Raw genomic sequence first — 20,000 nt, forward strand, 5'->3', positions numbered from 1 at the left:
AATTTTTCTCTCGAAGCTGGCCTTAGACGATTTTATGAGTGCCCATAGTTTTTTGCTAATACTGATCAGAGATGCCTTCCCTTTTTGGGATTTTGCTCTATCATGTTGTAGCTTCCTCCTTCTATGGTATAGTTTGTTTATGGCTGGGGTCCTCCAGACAGGACGTCTGCCTTTGGAGGATTGGGTCTTGGTTTTATTTGGGATTGCATGATCCATGCATTCCTGAAGGTGTTCATAGAATGCGTTTATAAAGGATTCTGTGGTCTGGGCCATATTTTCCACAGGCTCAGGGGCTTTGAAGGATTCCACCTCGGTTTTGAGGAATGTGAAATTTGCTTTAGAGAAGTTTTTCACTGTGGTTTTCTGGGCAGGGGTTGGGGTCGGGATGTGAATATCCAGTAAGATTAGTTTATGGTCTGATCTTACCAGTGAGGGATACACTTCTGGTCTGGAGCATAGAGTCCCCATGTTGGTGATGATCAGGTCCAGTATGTTTTCCCCTCTTGTGGGAGTGGTAACAAGTTGTTCCATAGCATTTCAGTTTATAAATTCTAGGAACCTTTGGGCTAGGGTGTTGGAGCTAGAGTAATGCTCCCAGTCTATGTTTGGGTAGTTGAAGTTGCCCAATATAATGGTGTTTGGAGAGACCTTCATATTTTCCAGTGTTCTCAGGAAGGCCGAGTGGGGTTCTTGGGTTTGGGAGGGTGGTCTGTAGCAGGCTATAAACTGGAAGGCAGTTTTACCCACTGTTAGTTGCACATGGATAGTCTCTGATGCTTCGTGCTGTGCCACCAACCTGGAGTCTATCTCCAGGTTATCTATATCTATATCTATATCTATATCTATATCTATATCTATATCTATATCTATATCTATATCTATACCTATACCTATAGCTATACCTATATCTATATCTATATCTATACCTATACCTATATCTATATCTATATCTATATCTATATCTATACATATATCTATCCCTATATTTATATCTATATCTATAGCTATACCTATACCTATACCTATACCTATATCTATATCTATATCTATATCTATATCTATATCTATATCTATACCTATATCTATATCTATATCTATATCTATATCTATATCTATACATGTATCTACATTGATATCTATTACCTGCATTAATATTTGCATCATTTGTATCTATCTTTATATCTGTATCTATATCTATATTTATATCTATACATGTATCTGCATTGATATCTATATCTGTACATGTACTTGTATTAATATTTGTATAATTTGTATCTATCTCTATATCTGTATCTATATCTATATTTATATCTATACATGTATCTGCATTGATATCTATATCTGTACATGTACTTGTATTAATATTTGTATAATTTGTATCTATCTCTATATCTGTGTCTATATCTATATCTTTCTATTAGTCTCTGTATTTCTCTCTACAGTAATTTCTTGGAAATAATACCATAAGTCTTAATGGAGAGATGAAACAAGATCCTAATTGACAGGACAAATTAGCAGGAAAGGAGATTAATACTACTGAAACTAAATTCTTTAAAAGTCTTGGTGTGTACCTTCATGTGGTGGACCCTATTTTTACAAAATCTTATCAAGATGATATTGATATATGCGCTGTATTTCATAGGATATGGAGAGAGACAGAGACAGGTTATAAGACTAAAAAAAAAAAGAAAACTGGGTGCACAGGTCTCAAGATACAAAATTGCCCATTCTTGGCTTACACTTTGGTGTTAGTATTAGAAAAAAAGCAGTATAGAATCCTCAGAACATAGAAACATTCCTATTACACAGCTAAACCATGATTTGAGTGCCGTCCTTGGTGGAAGGAGACAGCAGTACATGGAAAAAAAGCTGATAGGATAGGCAAGAGGGATACAGACCATAACATGGAGTATTGAGGATAAGAAAGAGACTACACCAGGGATTCAAAAAGAACCTAGCTGTGTTTAGAGCTGTAGCCAAAATTAACTGTTTTGGCAATGCTGGAAATTGTGATTCAGAGATATGTTGGCCACAATAAGTAAATACCTAATTGTTGGCTAATTTGCATGTCTCTGAATCACCATTAACTATTGTGAATGCAAATCAGCACTTTCCTCTGGTAGTCAATACTGGTAACCCATGCATTGCATTCACCCAGGCATCTCCTCTCATTTATTCTCCCATGCATGTGTACACATTCAAAAACACCCACACACACACATATGCATGTTTTATATATATATATATATATATATATATATATATATATATATAGAGAGAGAGAGAGAGAGACACACACACACACACACACACACACACACACACACACACACACATGCATACACACACACACACACACACACACACACACACACACACACACACACACACACACACACACACACACACACACACACACACACACACACACACACACACACACACACACACACACACACACACAGATATACCCACACACAGATATATACATATATATATATATATATATATATATATATATATATATATATATATATATATGTATATACATATAGGGTCTACTTCACTTACCCGACACCCCACATAACCGACACGCAAAACACCGAGCCGACAACACCGACATTTCACAACACCGAAACAGCATGTACCTGACACACGCAATACCAACACTTCAAAACCCCGACACACCTCCATAAAACATACACACAACAACACACAGAAACAACATACAAAAAAACCCCACAACACTCGACATAAAACTACCTAGTTCCTCTCACTCACACCCTGCCCACCATCTACACTAAACTAAACCCTTACCACTAAAACAAAGCATACACTAAAAATAAAAAATCTAAAACACTTCCCTTCTCATTTCACGTTCATGCAGAGGGGCTACATCCCCCTGCACCCCTCATATCCCCCCGTAACCTAAATATACCAATTCCGAGATTGCACTATATCGTCCACAAGAGTGGATTTCCTGTTCTGCTCAAGTTGGACTATCGACCGTTTGGAAGTCAGCATTCTGATGTGTCAGACACTTCTGACACATTGAGCTTTTTGGCTCGGTGCTTAGCATATCGGTCTACTGAGATTTTGGTAATCTAATATATATATAGATATACACACACACACACACACACACACACACACACACACACACACACACACACACACACACACACACACACACACACACACACACACACACACACACACACACACACACACATAAAGACTTATATATCTCTTACCCATCCCTGAATTGAGAAAACGTCCCCAATGTCTCTTCTTATTTTTGTCCCTGACCTCAGAAATCATGGATTCTTATAGTCAGTTAGTAATGCCAGACATTACAGTTTCATACCTCTTATTGACTGTAAAGTGCATCATGATGCCAGACCTGTTCCTTTATTAACTTTTTAAGTGAGATGCAGTAATATTTGAAATACTCTCCTTGGTGTAACTTAGTGTTTATCTGGACTTTGTAATAAAGCCTCCCCCTACACAGACATATTTTCATCTATCGCAACTGCCCTTGGTTTTACAGGAGAATCCTGCTGTTGACTTTTATAGGAGCTATGTCCATTGTAGCTCATGGATTGCTGCACTCATTGAATTATGGCAGACATTAGAGTTTCATACTTATAATTGTCATTACTTAAACAAAGACCTTGTTGCTCTAACTGGTTAGTTAATATAATTAAGGCTGTTGTTTCCTGTGTCAAGGGTTTGAAACTTCTCTAGTTACATTTCCAGGCAAACACTTTCACAACTGTGCTATTTCATCTCTGCATAGGAATCACCCTAGCAGCTGGTATGGGAATTGAACTTGTAGCTGTTGGCTCTTGCAGCGTTATCACAAACTGTGTTACCTGTTAAGTCACTGACAAGTGCAGGGTACTTTTTAAATACTGACCTTATTCAATCAAATCAAATAATAGGATATATACACACATACATTTTCAGAAGATAAAAGTCTTGGTATGTACCTCACAAGACATCTGCAACAGCTGGAAAGGCCGCAGAAATATCTCACTAAAAGAATCACAGGCCTAAAGCAGATGCCCTATGCTGACCATCTAAAAAAACTCCAGCTATACTTTGTGGCATATCGTCTACTCAGAGGTGATCTCTGCTTAACATACAAGGCCATGTCAAACCCTGAGCTGCTGGACATGCTACACTTAAAGAATTCCCAATCCATCAGAGCCACATGCTCCAGGGACCTAAACCTTGTCATCACAATGAACAATACATGCTGGAGGGATAGGTTCCTGACCCAGAGACTCCCCATACTCTGGAATAGTCTGGCCATACATGTCAAGCAAAGCGCCTCTCTGGCCCTCTTCAAAAGGAACCTTGATGTTTGGATGGGAAATTCACCTCGGGGATCACGTCAGTCACCCTGCTACACAGGGGTCCAGTGAAGTAAATATTGTGGGAAGAAATATCCAGGGAATTGTTATGGCTAGGCTTGTAAAGGCCCTAGGGCCGATAGCCTAGTACCAACTTATGAACCTATGAACCTATGAACATCTGATATATGCTTACTATAACTATAAATGGTCTTTTATAGTATTAGGCATTCTAGAAGGAGCAAAGCAAAATGTAGAAATTAAGAACAGATCAGGGTTAGAGTTAGCACAAAATGCCTAGCAGGTTTTAAAGCTGTTGGAAAATGAATGATGCTCTTTGCTTTTGCTGCCATTTACATGGTAGTGTGAGATGTGTGGCAAATTTTCAATTAGTAGTTAACCCCTATTGCAGTTTTTTGGTGACCGTGATGTATGTGGCTGTGAAACCTTCACTTATAATCTCTAATTTCATAAATAACAACATTGCTTCAATTTAAGAGTGAAATTAGTAAATGCTGTGCATTGCCATCAAACTTACACTGGATCTTGAGGTTTGATTGTGATCATATTTCTTACAACTCTTCTGAAATAAGATCCGGCCAATGAACGAATGAAAAAGAGCATCGAGTGACACTGAGTTATGACAACCAGTTCATTTAATCTTGTTTGCACACAGACCTTTTGTCATAATTCAGTGCCACAATTTATAGGTCTTTGCCTGAGTTGAAGTATTAAATGACTGTAGCTATTTCACAAATTAATTGTCACAGATGCAAAATGGCTCTACTGCCTTGTTTTACATTCCATCAGTAGAAGCTTACTACTGTTATCCCCCGTAGTTTTAGCACCCGCAAAATGAAACTAATTTGTATACCAAACATTAATGATATATTCTTGCTAATGCCACTAGTTAAGTAGAAAGTAGATGCCATGTTCAGGCATCTGTCTAATCTGACTTAGCTAGTACCATAGCTGATAATGACTGCACCCTGTACTACTAATGGACAGAAACAGCTCCTAAATGCTTTATCCCATGCATGGGTCCTCTCAAATTATCTGTGGTAAGAATGGGTGAAATTCTTGGCTAAGTTTATATAGGCCTCTGGGCCAATAGCCTAGTATTGCCCTATGAACCTATGATCCCATTAATTCTTATTAGGGGTAATATATAAATTATCAACCATGGGATGGGTAAGACCCATCTATAACCAAATAGGATAGGACTTTTTGAGGACAAAAAGCTAGTCAAGTACTTACCTTTGAACCTATGAACCTATAATTATTTACCACTGTGAAGCACAAGCATTCAAGTGGTCTCCTTACCTCCCAGTAAACGTCATCCTCAAAGCAGTTTTCATCTGCAGGATCTCCCCAGATGGGTAACCGCAAAAACAAACCTTTAAGACAAAAATAGAAGAAACAAAAGGAAACCATGAATGCCATTATAATCCAACCTTTTTTTTCCAGAAATTTTGGAAATTTCCCTTCATGGAAAGCACCCAATTCACACGCCTAATGCAAAATTGTAACTTGGACGCAGGCAAAACAAAATGTCAAACTTCAATAAAGACAGAGTCTATGAAATCAGTTATACAATGCAAAGGACATATAAAACTGAGAATGCTTGTGTTAATTAATGCCAAGGTTCATCACATCACCATCCCGAGAACTCTAAAAATATGTGGAAATACATTCAGTTTCAAAAAGATAGCTTTGAGATAGATAACTAAGGGGAAGAGTCTGAAAGATTAAGGCAGTCCATGTGCATTGCTTTTATTTCAGTAAAGAAAGTATTTCAGGAGTACCTGCCATGACTGTAACTGATCATGCAGCTGCAATTAAAGATGCATTTGCGCATATTATATTCAACAGATTGAAAAATACATAAACAAACAAACAAATAAATAAATAAATGTATAGAATAAATACGTACATAAAATTCAATAAAGTGATGGTTTGGATGAAAAAATGCACATATTAAAACGATTTGTTTGCATACCATTACAGGCAGTGATATCAAGAAAAAGGGATCATCATGTTCTCATTTTCACTGATAATAAATAAGGCATTTAATACTGTTTTACCCCTCCGTGTATTATACTGCATCATGTCCCAAATGGGACTGATTGCTAAACTGAATGTCACCTGGCTGATCATGTTCATCACCGACATCATGTCGTATATCATAGATCAAAACAAACAAACAAAAATGAATGACACATAAATAAGCTGTTTGTCCAAGTGAATGTACACTATATCTGCAGTATCAGTAGTGATATACCACTTAAACATGTCTGATACATTAAAATCAAGAATAGCATGCTCTGTGTTGGAGGCACATATCCATACAAATCTAGCACTCTCAAAATCACATAGAGTATTAGTGGGCTATAGATGGCAGTCTTATAAGGATATGTGGGGAGTTAGTTAAGGAGGATGACTATGCAGGATAAATCTGTTCACATATATTGATTTATAGGAAACAAGATTCATTAAGGCTCTTGGGTTTCCCTTTATAGCATGGGAAATGAGTTATGATGTATTTGTAAATGTTTAGCTACACTCCCCTTCTGTTATAGATAGCTCACCTCTGTACAAATGGAAATCCAGTCATATGCCATAATTTGGCTATTAATGGGGAAGATCCTAATATTGTAATAATATAGGGAGATGGCATAATGATTAAGATGTTTACCTCATATTCAAGAGGTACAGGATTGATTCTCACTAAGAGGAAAATTGGCTAGGCTTAAAATGGTCTACAAGGGGAACTATCCTAGTATGTAACTATGAACCTAGGAACCTATATAAGTTGGTTCTGTAAGATTACCAGTGCATGAACATGTAATGTGCCTCTAAGAACTGATCCAAACTGTTTAGTATAAATTCTTTAAATTCATGCCTCACTATAAAATAAGGTGTCAGCCTCCATATCTTAGGTGGCCGTAGAATAAATTTAGCGAACTCTATCACTATTCACATGTGGTTTGAAAAGGAGCATACACAAGTCATTAAACCAGAAGCATAAAGACATGCATCTGGAGCATTTCTCCCTGGGCTCGCACTGAAAATAGGTTCTGTCCTAGTCAGACTTTCCCAGTCAACAAATAAAATAAAATAAATAAATAAGTTGAGTGCATTAAGAAGCACTGTCACCTCCCAACAAGAGACTTTTCAGTTTTCTTAGCATGTGTGCCTTCTGTGCAGGGTCTGCATGTCCTCCCCGTATTCGTGTGAGTTTCCTCCAACTACTGCAGTGTCCTCCCATATCCTAGAGTGATATGGCAGATGGACTGGTGAGTTTAAATTGTCTGTAGGTGCATGGAGAGTGTGTATGTAATATGGAAGAAAGGCTTTGCAATCATCTTACATTCCATACAGTGGAGGTTCTGAACAGGGTTTCTATACAAGTCAGGTGAGATGCAACTCATAACATGGGTTGAAGGACAAGTAAGAAGAGCTACAAATATAAAACATCTGCCTGTCCTGTTACGTGTATGATGCCTACTTGAATAGTGCATGAATACCCTGTTTCAGTCCTATTGTACCGCTCCCTAAGTTCCTTAGCCCAACTATTTCCCTACTAGTTTAGAGAGGAATGATTTGACACATCTGAAACAAAATTTAAATCACCCATGAATTTGAAGGAGTCCTGACAATTATCAATAATATAATTAACAACTTGCCCTCACTCCTGGATGAAGATTAACAGAACAAAAAGTCATAATTATCAACAAATACCTAAAAATTACAGCAGCTAAGACCTCACCAAAGTTTTCAAATATACTCAAGACTGGAATGTTTTATGATCCTTTACACATTACATCTGCCATTCTTTGCTGCTGACCTGAAATATGGGACAAAGCCATGGAGTAATTCTTAACCATTAGCCACTGAATAACTCAACCATTTCTAAACAACTTGGTGTATTTCTCACTGCAGAGATCCATTTCTTGAAAATGCTTACATATCGGGGAAAACAATGTTAACCAGCTGTACACCCTTGGCCACGTAGTCAGAGAATTCCATCTAGACTTAACCTTTGTAATCATAACACAGGTAAGGTAGTGGTAAAATAGTGCAAATTGTTGCCAACAATTAGTTGAGAGTGTAGACTGGTCAGTAACCTTCTCTCTGACCTTCCAGCAACTTCACAAACTAGGACCCTAAGCTTCTGTCTTCGCTTTTTAACAAAGATGACTGCACTTTAGCTTTGTTGGAAAAGACAGTAGCTGAAAGAGACTATTCAAAAATATATATACCCACCAACACATAGTGTAAGCAAAAACATCATAAACAAATTATCAGCATGGACCATAACGTTATACACCATAAGCTCAAACTGCAAGTACTGATATCCAAGGTCGTGGAAGGTAAACCCTCACTTTCCATTGACTAGTGTGCAGCTAAACAGGAGAAAATAGGAAAAAAAGGATATCAGCAGGATGATGCGAATTGCAGGGGCAATGCTCCTGGAACAATATAAGTCTATACTTATATGACATGACATGAGCTATATTTTCATTTCATTAAAAAAGTAAATATCATAAAGCCGGCATTTTGAAAAGTGAATATTTGACAACACTGAGCACTAATTTTTAAGGACACTTTTATCAAGTCAGTGATAAAAACTGGGCTGTCTTTCTCACAAGTCACCTGTTATTAAATAACTATAGAATAACTGTAGAACAGCTCAGGAATTTACAATGTTCCCCGCCTAAGACACAGTCTGGGAAAAGAACATAAAATAAGATAAAAAAAAAAATCGTAAGTCAAAATATGTTATGCATGCTCTCAACTTACAAAGGAAAGCTATAACAAAGAGTACAAAAAGACTGTAAGGTTGTGCAAACTAAACACAACAAGGTTTGAAATAGGATTGTGATTTATTTGACTATATTTTTTAAAACTTGATATAAAATAAATAAATACAAGCAATAAAGTCAAAGGCAATGTTAGTACAACAAACATAGCTCAGAACCCAAACAAGAAGTTCCCTGTCGCAAGCCTGAGTAAGATGATGAAACAACAAAAAGAGGGGGGAAGTGAGAATGCAGAATAAGAGGGAAAGTACTTTGTTTATTTTATATGTATAGCCTTCTCAGCACCTTGGAGGTAAAACTGATATGGAATAATTTACTCACAAATATAAATTTTGGAGGATGATCCACTGTTGTAAATTGAAATGCTACAGAGCAGTGGCAAAAGGGGGATCGGGAATGCCACAGTGTGAAAACTGTAAACAGAACATGAATAGCTTGCTTGTTAAAACTGGCAGTTTCCAATGGTGAGAGTAATTTAAAAAAAAAGATGTGAGGGTGAGAAAGAAAGAGAGAAGTACAGTTTTAACAGCTGTGTTCGGTATTGAAAACAGAAATGAGAGATCGGGTTTCTAAAAGCACTGTCACACAAATCTATAAACTTTGAGGCTTGGACAACCAGTGAAGGGGCAAATTGGGAAGAGAGATATATGATATGATATTTTGAAAATGAAAGGAAAGGCTTTGCTAACCCAACTTTTACTGAGACGGTGATTGCCCTCTAAATGAATTACTACAAGAATTTAGAATGTAAATAGAGTACAGAGCAGTGATACAGACTAAACCAATTCTTACAAAACTCACAGTAGACTGGGAAAAGAAGACCCAGGGGCAATTGATGGCAGCAAAGCAGATTAGAGTGGACCTGATTTTAGGTATAAAATGGTACATAAAAATTGGTATATATTCCCTGTTAAAGGTATGGGAATTGAATGGTGGGCAGTAAGTATTGTAATGATTTGGAATTGGAGATTGTGGAACGAGAGTTAAATAGAAAGCTTTGGAGGTAGTACTTGAAGGAAAAAAGCTTTCAAATTATAGGGTAATGCTAGGAAAATTAAACTTAATATTTTGAGATCCTAGAGAATCTTGAACAACTGGTGGCAAAAAGTATGGAGCTGTCTATGGAACTGTGTGGAGAAGCAAGTGAAGACAGTGCACATAGTACGCAATGTAATAAAACTACAGCTATAATGGAGAGAATTAAAAAGATACAGTGCATTTTGTATGGAATAAATCATTACCCTAAGGAAGATTTAGGTTGCTAGACACGACTAATAAAGGACAGAATATCTAGGAGATGGACTGGCGTGGATAATGAATCTGATGGCAATTAAATATATCAAATGTCATATAATGAGTTCTGGAAATACTCTCTCTCTCTCTCTATATATATATATATATATGTAGGTGATAAGTTGTCGAAAGTCAACTTGTTGAACCCAAGAGAAAGCCAGTACAGCTGATTGATTTGCTTCTGTGACTGTGGTACAGTGGGAATTAGGGAATTTGCCCTTTCTTCACTACAGTGGAATCTCTGAGTTGGTATATATAATTAGCAGGAGGTCTGGAGGGTGCAGGGGGTTCTCCCCTTTCAAAAATATATTTTACAGGTTCTTTTTTTTGATCAGCTGGTGATTGACAGGTTGTATTTGATCATTTACTGTTCATATTTTGCATTTTCAATGAATGGTCATACATCCACACACACACATTTAGATACAGATGTAGATACAGATATAAATATAGCTATAGACATAGTATATACATGTGTGTGTGTGTGTGTGTGTGTGTGTGTGTGTGTGTGTGTGTGTGTGTGTGCGTGCGTGCATGTGTGTATGTATGTATGTATGTATGAGTATGTGGTCACAGAGAAGAAAGGAGTTGCAAGTTATTTTATTGAAGGTAGACATTTTGAAACAGGGAATTAGTGGAAAATTTAGATGGAGATGACTGAAATATAAAGGTCTGGAAGTATAAAATTAAGGAAAATGAAAGGAGGAAGAGGTTAAGAGAGGAGAGTAGTAAAGTTAGATGTAGATGTGTTGTAGCAGTTAGAAAGGCAGGCATGGGAGCTGCTATATAAGTGTTCTAGAGTGCTAAAAATTGCAATGCTAGATAAAGTGTGAATGCTATATTGTTTGCTAAAATTTAATAAAGATTCAATTAAGAATTAGGATGCAGGAGGAAGGAAAGAAGACATAAAAGGAAACTAGTGCAGGTAGCTAAGTAAGGGAAGAGAGTAATGAAAATCCATAGAAACAACACTGAATGCCAAAAGTGACAGAAAAGGAAACTTCTGGAAAAAAATTATAAAAAGGGAAGGGGGAGCTACTTCTTAGCACCCTTATTTACAAGCTCCTTAATAATGGATGCTGTCCACTTTTAAGGATCAGACTCCAGATGGAACAAACTCCTAGAAGAAATAAGACTAGTGAGCAAACTTACTAGCTTCAAGCTACAAACTGAAAAAAACTATCTGACAAAACAGCATGCCAGTAGGTGTTACAGAGATGCTAGAAAGCACTTGTAAGGCGAGGAATAATTATGTGTTATGCCTACTAGCTTAATACTAATTCAGCACTTATCATATTCATTGATTCTTTGGAAGATTAACTATTAGATGATGTACTATGTTGGTAATGAATTTGCCTACTGGAAAATTTATTTTTATTTTTATTTATTTATTTTACATTTGTTTACCGGGAAAGTACAACTGGGCAGGGTTGCCCATTTTCAGCGGAGGCCTGGGGAGAAAGGCTCTATACATTATGACATTACATGAAATATATAACTACAATATATCAGTTCAAAGAAAAAAAACTTACAGCAACTCAGAAAAGAAGCTTACAAATTTGTCAAAGATTCCCACGAGTATCAGTAGTACAAGGAACCAATGAACATATTCACAACATTGTTATACATAACAGCAATCTTAAGTTGAAGACTTAATACATAATTCTCTGAAAACCGCTATAGTTTGTATTACAAGGAATTATATGACTTTGAAATTATTAGAAAACATTAGAGCAGATATAGTTATGGTTCAAGATATACAAGAGTTATGAAGATAGAGTGGGGTTGAAGGAGTTAGCTTGGGTCAGAGCATGTACATATCCAAGACTTGGTGAGATAGGATTTTAGTTGATTTTTGAAGCTGATTTTGTTTGTCTGAATCCGGATTTCAATTGGGAGGAAGTTACACATTTTTATGATAGTACAGGAGTAAAGGGAATCACCTGAGATATGTCTACTTTTGGATACTTCTACCAGTCCTTTGTTGGTGGACCTTAGCTGATAACTGTTGGTGTAATGGTTAATTAGGCCATGTAGGGCTGGGGTTTTGTTGGGGTAGTAGAGAATTTGGTGAGCTAGGGTGAGTTGATTTAGGGTCAGTAAGTTTTGTAATTCAGTCCAGGACAGTTTACGAAGGGCTTGACATTGGTGAGATCTCCAGAAAGAGTCAATTGCAAATTTAGCTATCATGGTATAACAAGTGGATACTTTGTTTAGATCACCTTTATTTAGGTTAATTAGGATAGGAGAAGTGCAGATTAATGTGGATAGTAGGAGGGTGCTTGCTATGTTAGTTTTACTATTGGAGGTCAGGTAGTTTTTACATCTGTAGAGTGTGCCTAGTTTTTTTGCACTTATGTTATGATTTGAGCTATGTGCTTGTGGAATTTCATGTTTTGGATGATGATGACACCTAGTAACTTGGTGTATACAACTGGTATGATATGGGTGTTATAATAGAGCATAGGTCCAATATTAGGCATAATAATGAAAACAATGCACTGTCAAGGCATATACAATCCTTAGGAAATAAACATTGTTTTAAATTTAGAGTAATAGATCGTGTTTTAGCAACAGTTAGGGGAGGTGATTTGTCCAATTCTTTGGACCTTAAGGAATATGAATGGATATTAAGGCTTTCCGCTGACATACCCCCTGGATTAAATGCAGCATTATCTTTAAAACCTATTTTAAATAGAATACAACAGACTAGATTAAAATGAATATTTGTTTTATTTTGTTTAATATGATTTATATTTATAAGAATTGTTAAATTATATTTTTTGATTAATGATTATAAATATTTTGTATTCTAATCATGTGACTATGGCTGCAAGTCATATGATTTTTTATGTGTATATATATATGGACGTATTCAGTATACCTGTTGTGATATGGGTGTTGTCAGAGGAAATAACTGTAAAAGGGGAAATGGGGTCTATAGCTTTGGAGGGATGAAAGAGCATAAGCTGTCTTTTTTGGGGGGGTTGAGTGTTAATTGTGAGTCTGCTATCCAGATTTCAATGGCTGTGAAGGATTATTGGGTTATTTTCTATGGAAGTTGGAGAGTGGAGGCTGAACAGATTAGGGTAGAGTCACCAGCATATTGGACTAGGCTTGCATGAAGGGTGGCTTTGTTGAAGTCGTTTGTAAATATTGTGAAGAGCAGGGGACTGAGTATAGATCCTTGAGACATTCCTAAGGTGACGGGGAGAAGATGGGATAAAATATCTTGCCACTTAATGTCAGTTAGAAAGATCGTTTTTAAACCATAGTAGTGCAGAGTTATTTAGTTTAAGTTGTGAGAGAACAGTGAATACTTTGATATGGGAGACTGCATGAAATGCTTTTGAGAGGTCTATAAAGACAGTTGACACCCGATTACCTGCATTCTGCTGTTGATTAATTTGGTTGGTGAAGCTGATAAGGGTAGTGGTGGTGCTGTTGCCAGGTCAAAAAACCATGTTGAGTTTCAGCTAGGAGATTGAATGTGTGTGTGCAGAAAATTTAAAATAATTTATTCCTACACAAAAATTCTGTATGGTGCTGTATCTGCAACTATGTCAATACTTATCACACACACACACACACACACACACACACACACACACACACACACACACACACACACACACACACACACACACACACAAAACTTGCATACTGTACCTTCTCCAACAACTATAGGATAGGAAGTCCAGAGCTGCGATCATTTATGGCTCTGTTTTTGTCAGCCTCCCACCCTGTCTGATAGTGGAAACTACATGCAATCCCACAGCCATGCACATGTGCACACACACACTCAAACAAGCACACAAAGACTCACAGACACATTCATGCAGTCAGACAGACAGACTGATAGGCATGCACACATTCAGTAGCAGGACACTGCATTTGGAATTTTTGAATTCATGCCTGTCACAAGTCACATTCGACATCAGTCATCTTAAACACAGACATAAGAATACTCACAATAAGCATTTATACACATAAGTTCACAGACCCCCACATACACATGCTTACAGACAAACATGCCCTCACATAATCAGCTGTCTTAGGAGCTGATGGCAGGAGAAAATTTAGTTTGAAAATGTAATGTCATGGTGGGTTTCACCTCACTGCATAGTATTGTGCAAGACAGGGGTTCTTCCTTTTTTTCTCCACTATGGTGTGACCGTGGAGTTGTTATATATAATTTAAGGTGTGGGAGCAAACCCAAATGTAGAATGCATTAGGGCTTGTCCCACTGGAAAAAAAATATATGTTTTTCTGGATTTTCAACCTAGCTTTTTTGATATTTATCATTTGAAAACAGGTGAGTCAAAAGAGAGTGCTTCAGCTGCTCATAGGTAACCTATACACTCTCTCACTGAGTTGGATGACACTGTTTTGTTGCATTCTGTGCAGATATTCCCCCACAGAAAAGCAAAGGTGCACATGGCTACATTGCTGCATACATTTCCTTATTTTGTAAACTACTGTGAATGAATCTTGCATAGTACAGATGTCTATGAATCCTTGCACAGCAGTACAGCTAAATGCAAAATGGCCTAATTTTAAATAGGCCATGTCCCCAGTCTTCCACATTTATATGTACTTCCAAAAAAATGAGTGCTACATATATTCAACTTATGCAGATTTACATCAAGCTGTCTGGGAATCTTATCATCCCTAAGAAGTACTGCTAATTTATACCTTCTGTCCACTTAAACATTCTACGACTAACACTAATTCCTATTCTGAAGATTTATTTATTATTTGTTTACCAGGAACGTCTGGCTTGGAATAGAGCCAACTTTCAGCAGAGACCCAGGGAGAAACGCTCCAGATGTATGTCTTTGTAAAGAGGGAGGAAACTGGAGTATCCAACGAACCCACACAAATGCAGGGAGGACATGCAGACTCAGCACAGAAGGCACTCCAGCCGAGAATTGAACTTGAGAACCTCTTGCTGTGAGGTGACAACACTACTTCACCACTGTGCCATCCAAAATTGACAGAATAAGGTACCAATTTCTAAGTACAGGATAAATGAATGTGAAAAAGCCTGACAATTTTACCTGCTGAAAAAAGGCCAAAGGAGACAGAATGTTATGTTTTAAATATGATTAAAAGTAAATTTAGCATCAACAGCTATCACTGTAATAAACAGAAGATTATGAAGAAGTTTCAGTCATAATGAGGTTGTTATATATTTAACAAATAGATGATAAAAAATTGACATTGAGAGAAAAAAACAAGAGGTGAAATTTGACATTTCAAAAATATGTGTAATACCTATGTGGTTATGATTGGAAAGCTCTGATTAAAAGATCCATGCACTACTGATTACTGAAGGAAATAAAGTGTAACAGTGGTGTTATATGGCTTTGACAGCAATTACTCCTATAACACAATTCTTTATGTTACAAAAAACATTAGCTGTTCCAGTGTAGTACAAGTTAAAAGGAACATAAAAAAGGAGAAATAAAAAGAAGGAAGTGTAGCAGCCCAAAGTGATTTACAGCTTTTAAAAATTGTAACATAGCACTGCTCATCGTTTTATGATTTTTGTCAGAAACATTGATGGACAGTTCAAAAACACCCATCGTAGAAGCAAACAAAATGTATTGATTATGCAGTCTAATTATATAAGTAAGATCATTGACGTCTACAGTTATAATCAAATGCCATTGCCAGTCTGTTACAAGAACACACAGTAGTCAATAATGCAAACTCTATGCTGGTCCAATAAAAGATATTAAATCTCCCATAAATTCCAATGTTTTCTGTTAGTGAGCCAACATAACAGTTTCCTTTTATTATATTGTTAACTGTTAGTGTTCTAGACTAGTATATTGAAGTGGTAATGGTGGGTGTATGCCTGGGATAAGTGTGGGCAAACAAAATAAACTACACTAGAGGGTGAAGTCGACAAAATAACAAAAAAAGCCACACTGCTTACTCACCAACTAGAGTTCCTCCACCAAGGCCAAATGCTAGTGCGACACACATGCCTGCTGCCTGGTATCCTCCCTGGGTTGTAGGAATTCGGGCCTCATGATCTTCAAAACCAAAATTTGCATTCAACCTAAGAGAGAAGAGATGTTTAGTGAGCTGCATATACATTATCAAATAAAGTGACTACTGATGACATTAAACAGTTATCCATATTAGCTAACAACACCAGCTGCATGCCAAAATTATCCTGACTATTGTTTATATAATCGACATGGGATGTTAATTCTAGTCATGAGAAAGACCTAGGTTTGTGATTCTCATAAATGTTTTGAAGGAAGGGTTACTTTTGAAATAGTTGCATTAATAAAAGCGGAATATTTAGTACAGAATGTTTAGTACAGGGTTCAAAAAATACACTTCAAAGATGAAGATTTGGGCTTAAAACCCATTGTACAAACATATTACAAGTCATTAGGAAGTACACTTAACTCTACTGCATACCTCTCAACTGTCCATATTTGCAAAATGTCCAGATTTTTGCCTCATATGTTTAGTCTCTTCCTCCAAAAATCTGTGTGGCATTTTGGCAAATCATTGAGGACTTCTTCTTTCGACTTTTCCTGGTTAGGGGTCCCACAGCAGATCACCTGTCCGATCATGATTGGCAGCGGAGTTTTATGGTGTCGAGTTGCCAGCCCGGCACCCAACCTTTCACAGAAGGCACACACATGCATGCACTCACACCTAGGGCCAATTTAGAGTGTCCAATCCACCTACAGCATGCCTTTGTGATGCAACTCATTGAGGACTGAAGTCAGTAAATAATGACAGACATTTGAGCTTCAGACTTGATATAATTCAGAAATGCATAGTAACACAAAAGCTTTTATTCTAACAACTTTCTAAGTTTATAAAAGTAATAACATTTAATAATTGTCCCTATTTTTGAGCCATTTCCCCCCCATTATTTTTGGCTTTGTCCAGATCTCTTGTGCTAAGAGCTTGAGAGGTATGCTCTACTGAATTTTAAAGATAACATGTAAAAGTAATGTGTGAATTCCAGCATGATCATCTTGATAAAAAAAAATCACAAATGTGGTCAATAGTCTATGGCAGAGCTAGCCTCCCAGTGGTATAAACACTGGCTCTAGATGATTGTCACTGGTGAAGTGACACTCTGACCCCATGGCAAAAATGGGAAAAAGGGATTGTGGGTTGCTGGATGGATAGAAGGTCAACAGTATTTAACTAATACAAAGGTGTGCATTTTCTTATATATTAAATCTAGGATATCTATTTTTATTACATTTTGTTATCTGAGCAGATCTGACTGAGCATTGGACCAACTTTAGGGGAGAACTGGGATTGCATTTAGAATAACTAGGTTAGTACAGACAATGGGAAAAATCAGTGTCTACTGTCCATGGGGAGGGGGGATGAGATCTGCGCTTTATTTATCATCTCATCTCAGGTCAACATGTACTGGATTCCCTTCAAAAGATACTAACCAATTAAATAATAGTCCAATGGCGTACCTAGAGTTTGTGCCACCCAGGGCTGTCTTTGATTTTGCTGCCACTCACAAAATAATAGTCAAATGGGGCTTCCCAACACAGACCCCCCCCCCCCCATGCAGCCATTACAGTGTCCTATTACTTGGCTATTCCTCTCCATTTATCATAAACACTGTAATGTGCATACTGTTTTCTGCATTACATCTAGAACAATTATCTGGATTTAATTTACAACTTTTATTTTAAATTTGATAGCACAGACACTGATAGACATTTGCTAAACAGAGCAATACAGTCTCACAATGCAAACAGACTTAGCATTAAAACTTCTCTGCCCTTGGAACTCACATTCATTGAAATAGCATTGTAACCTACAATCAAAGAAAATAGCTCGTTGCACACATATTTGGGACCTTGTAAACATGCATGTGTTCTTTGATTCACCTTCCTGACTGTATTAAATTATATTCCTTGTATAATACAGCATAGTTGTTAGAGAGTGTTTTAAGTGCATTGTTTTGAACAGTTTCCAGTAAGTAATGAAACAAAATGTATGAACCAATAATCACAAAATTATCCAGTTAAGGACATTTCCACCATAAAAATCTACTCAAACTTCTGTCATTACAATCAACTCATACCTGTGAACCTCTTAGAGAAAGAAATTTGGATAAAGCCATAATTAAAAGTTGGATAAAGGCCCGAAAATAGGGACACTTTTTATATATTGCCCTTACAAACTTGGAAAGTTGATAGAATAACAGGTCTTCCATTAACATGAATTTTCTGAAGGGTATGAAGTCTGTAACTCAAATGTCTGTCATTATTTTCTAACTTCAGTCCTTAATGATTTGCCACTAATTTGCCAGAAAACCACAATTTCATGAAAAACATAAATAAGCAATAAAGAATGCTGTATGAAGTGAAATTATAACTACTAGAAATGTAAAGTTACTCTAACTAACTAATCTTAAACAGAGAGTTGAATGACAGCTCAAAGTAAAATTAAACTACAGTGAAGCATCATCAACACATAAGAGCACATCTTTCTTGTAAGCTTGTTGAATATCCAGCCTCCAGACAGAAACATTCTCTAAAATTTAAAGAGCCAGCCTCTATACATCATCCCCTTTTCAGTCCTCAGATATCTAAGACTTGTTACTCTTAATGCAGCTTTATCAGAAATAGTATTTAGCCACCATAAAACTCACTTTAACAAAGTGAAAAACATTCACTAGTGGAACTGGATTGTCTCCTTATCTCAATCCCACAGAATCTTAAGCCACTACAAAACCCCATAAGAAGGAACAGAGGCAACAGTGGGAAGTGTGCCTGGCCTGACATCACACACAAATTGGGAGGGGAGCATTGGCTTGTATTTGAAATTGTGTGCGGATGGAAAGGAAGAACAGGATGTCTGTGCAACAATGCACACACAGACATGACGTGACAGGTGTGTGTGACCAGTCTGTTCTTAAAGAAGAATGCCCTTAAAAACAAAAACAGTATTTTTTTAATTAAAAAGTAAATGTGACAGTCCCTCGGCAAGTGAAGTCAAAAAGTGCCGCCTGGGGCGGACCACCCCTCTCACCCCCCACTAGCTACCCCATGCGCAAGTCTAATGTATTTCCCACCTTTAACACATGCAAAACAAATGCTACTATGTCTCTTTGCATGCTTCTGTGGGTGGAGCACCTCTGGTCATTCACTTCCTAATAGGTCACCACTAGATTGTAGATATATTTGTCTGCTTTAAAGGACCATAGATTTACAAATAATTAGATTCCCCTTTTATCCAGTTATAGTTATATAAGAGATGTCTGTTAAGAATTTTACTGAATGTTTTCTTTATTGACAGATGATTTGTGCAGAAATCTATTCCAATATGGCTGAACAATACTGGGAGTTCAGAGATAAGAATGATAAGAAACTAAGTGATTTTATAGAAGCAAAAACTTCACAAAGCAGATGTTTTGCGGTAATAAATCTGTGAAAGCATAAAAGAATGTTGTGAATCAAAATATGATGACAATGGCTAGGGATAAAATAATTTTAAAAGTGATAGAACTCAG

General features: G+C 36.9%; 1 protein-coding gene across 1 annotated transcript in view; it reads right to left on the reverse strand.

Annotated features, from left to right (window-relative positions):
- The window catches only part of RHCG (Rh family C glycoprotein), a 315,521-nt gene that overhangs the window by 27,056 nt on the left and 268,465 nt on the right, over positions 1-20,000 (reverse strand). The window contains exons 7-8 of the mRNA XM_044078306.1: positions 16,423-16,544; positions 5,682-5,755 (exon numbers count right to left, since the gene is read on the reverse strand). Coding sequence (XP_043934241.1) covers positions 5,682-5,755; positions 16,423-16,544 — 196 coding nt within the window. The remainder of the gene's footprint in view (positions 1-5,681; positions 5,756-16,422; positions 16,545-20,000) is intronic.

The sequence above is a fragment of the Protopterus annectens genome, chromosome 7.part0, assembly GCF_019279795.1.
Source record: "Protopterus annectens isolate FY-2018-M chromosome 7.part0, PAN1.0, whole genome shotgun sequence".
Classification (NCBI taxonomy): Eukaryota; Metazoa; Chordata; order Ceratodontiformes; family Protopteridae; genus Protopterus; species Protopterus annectens.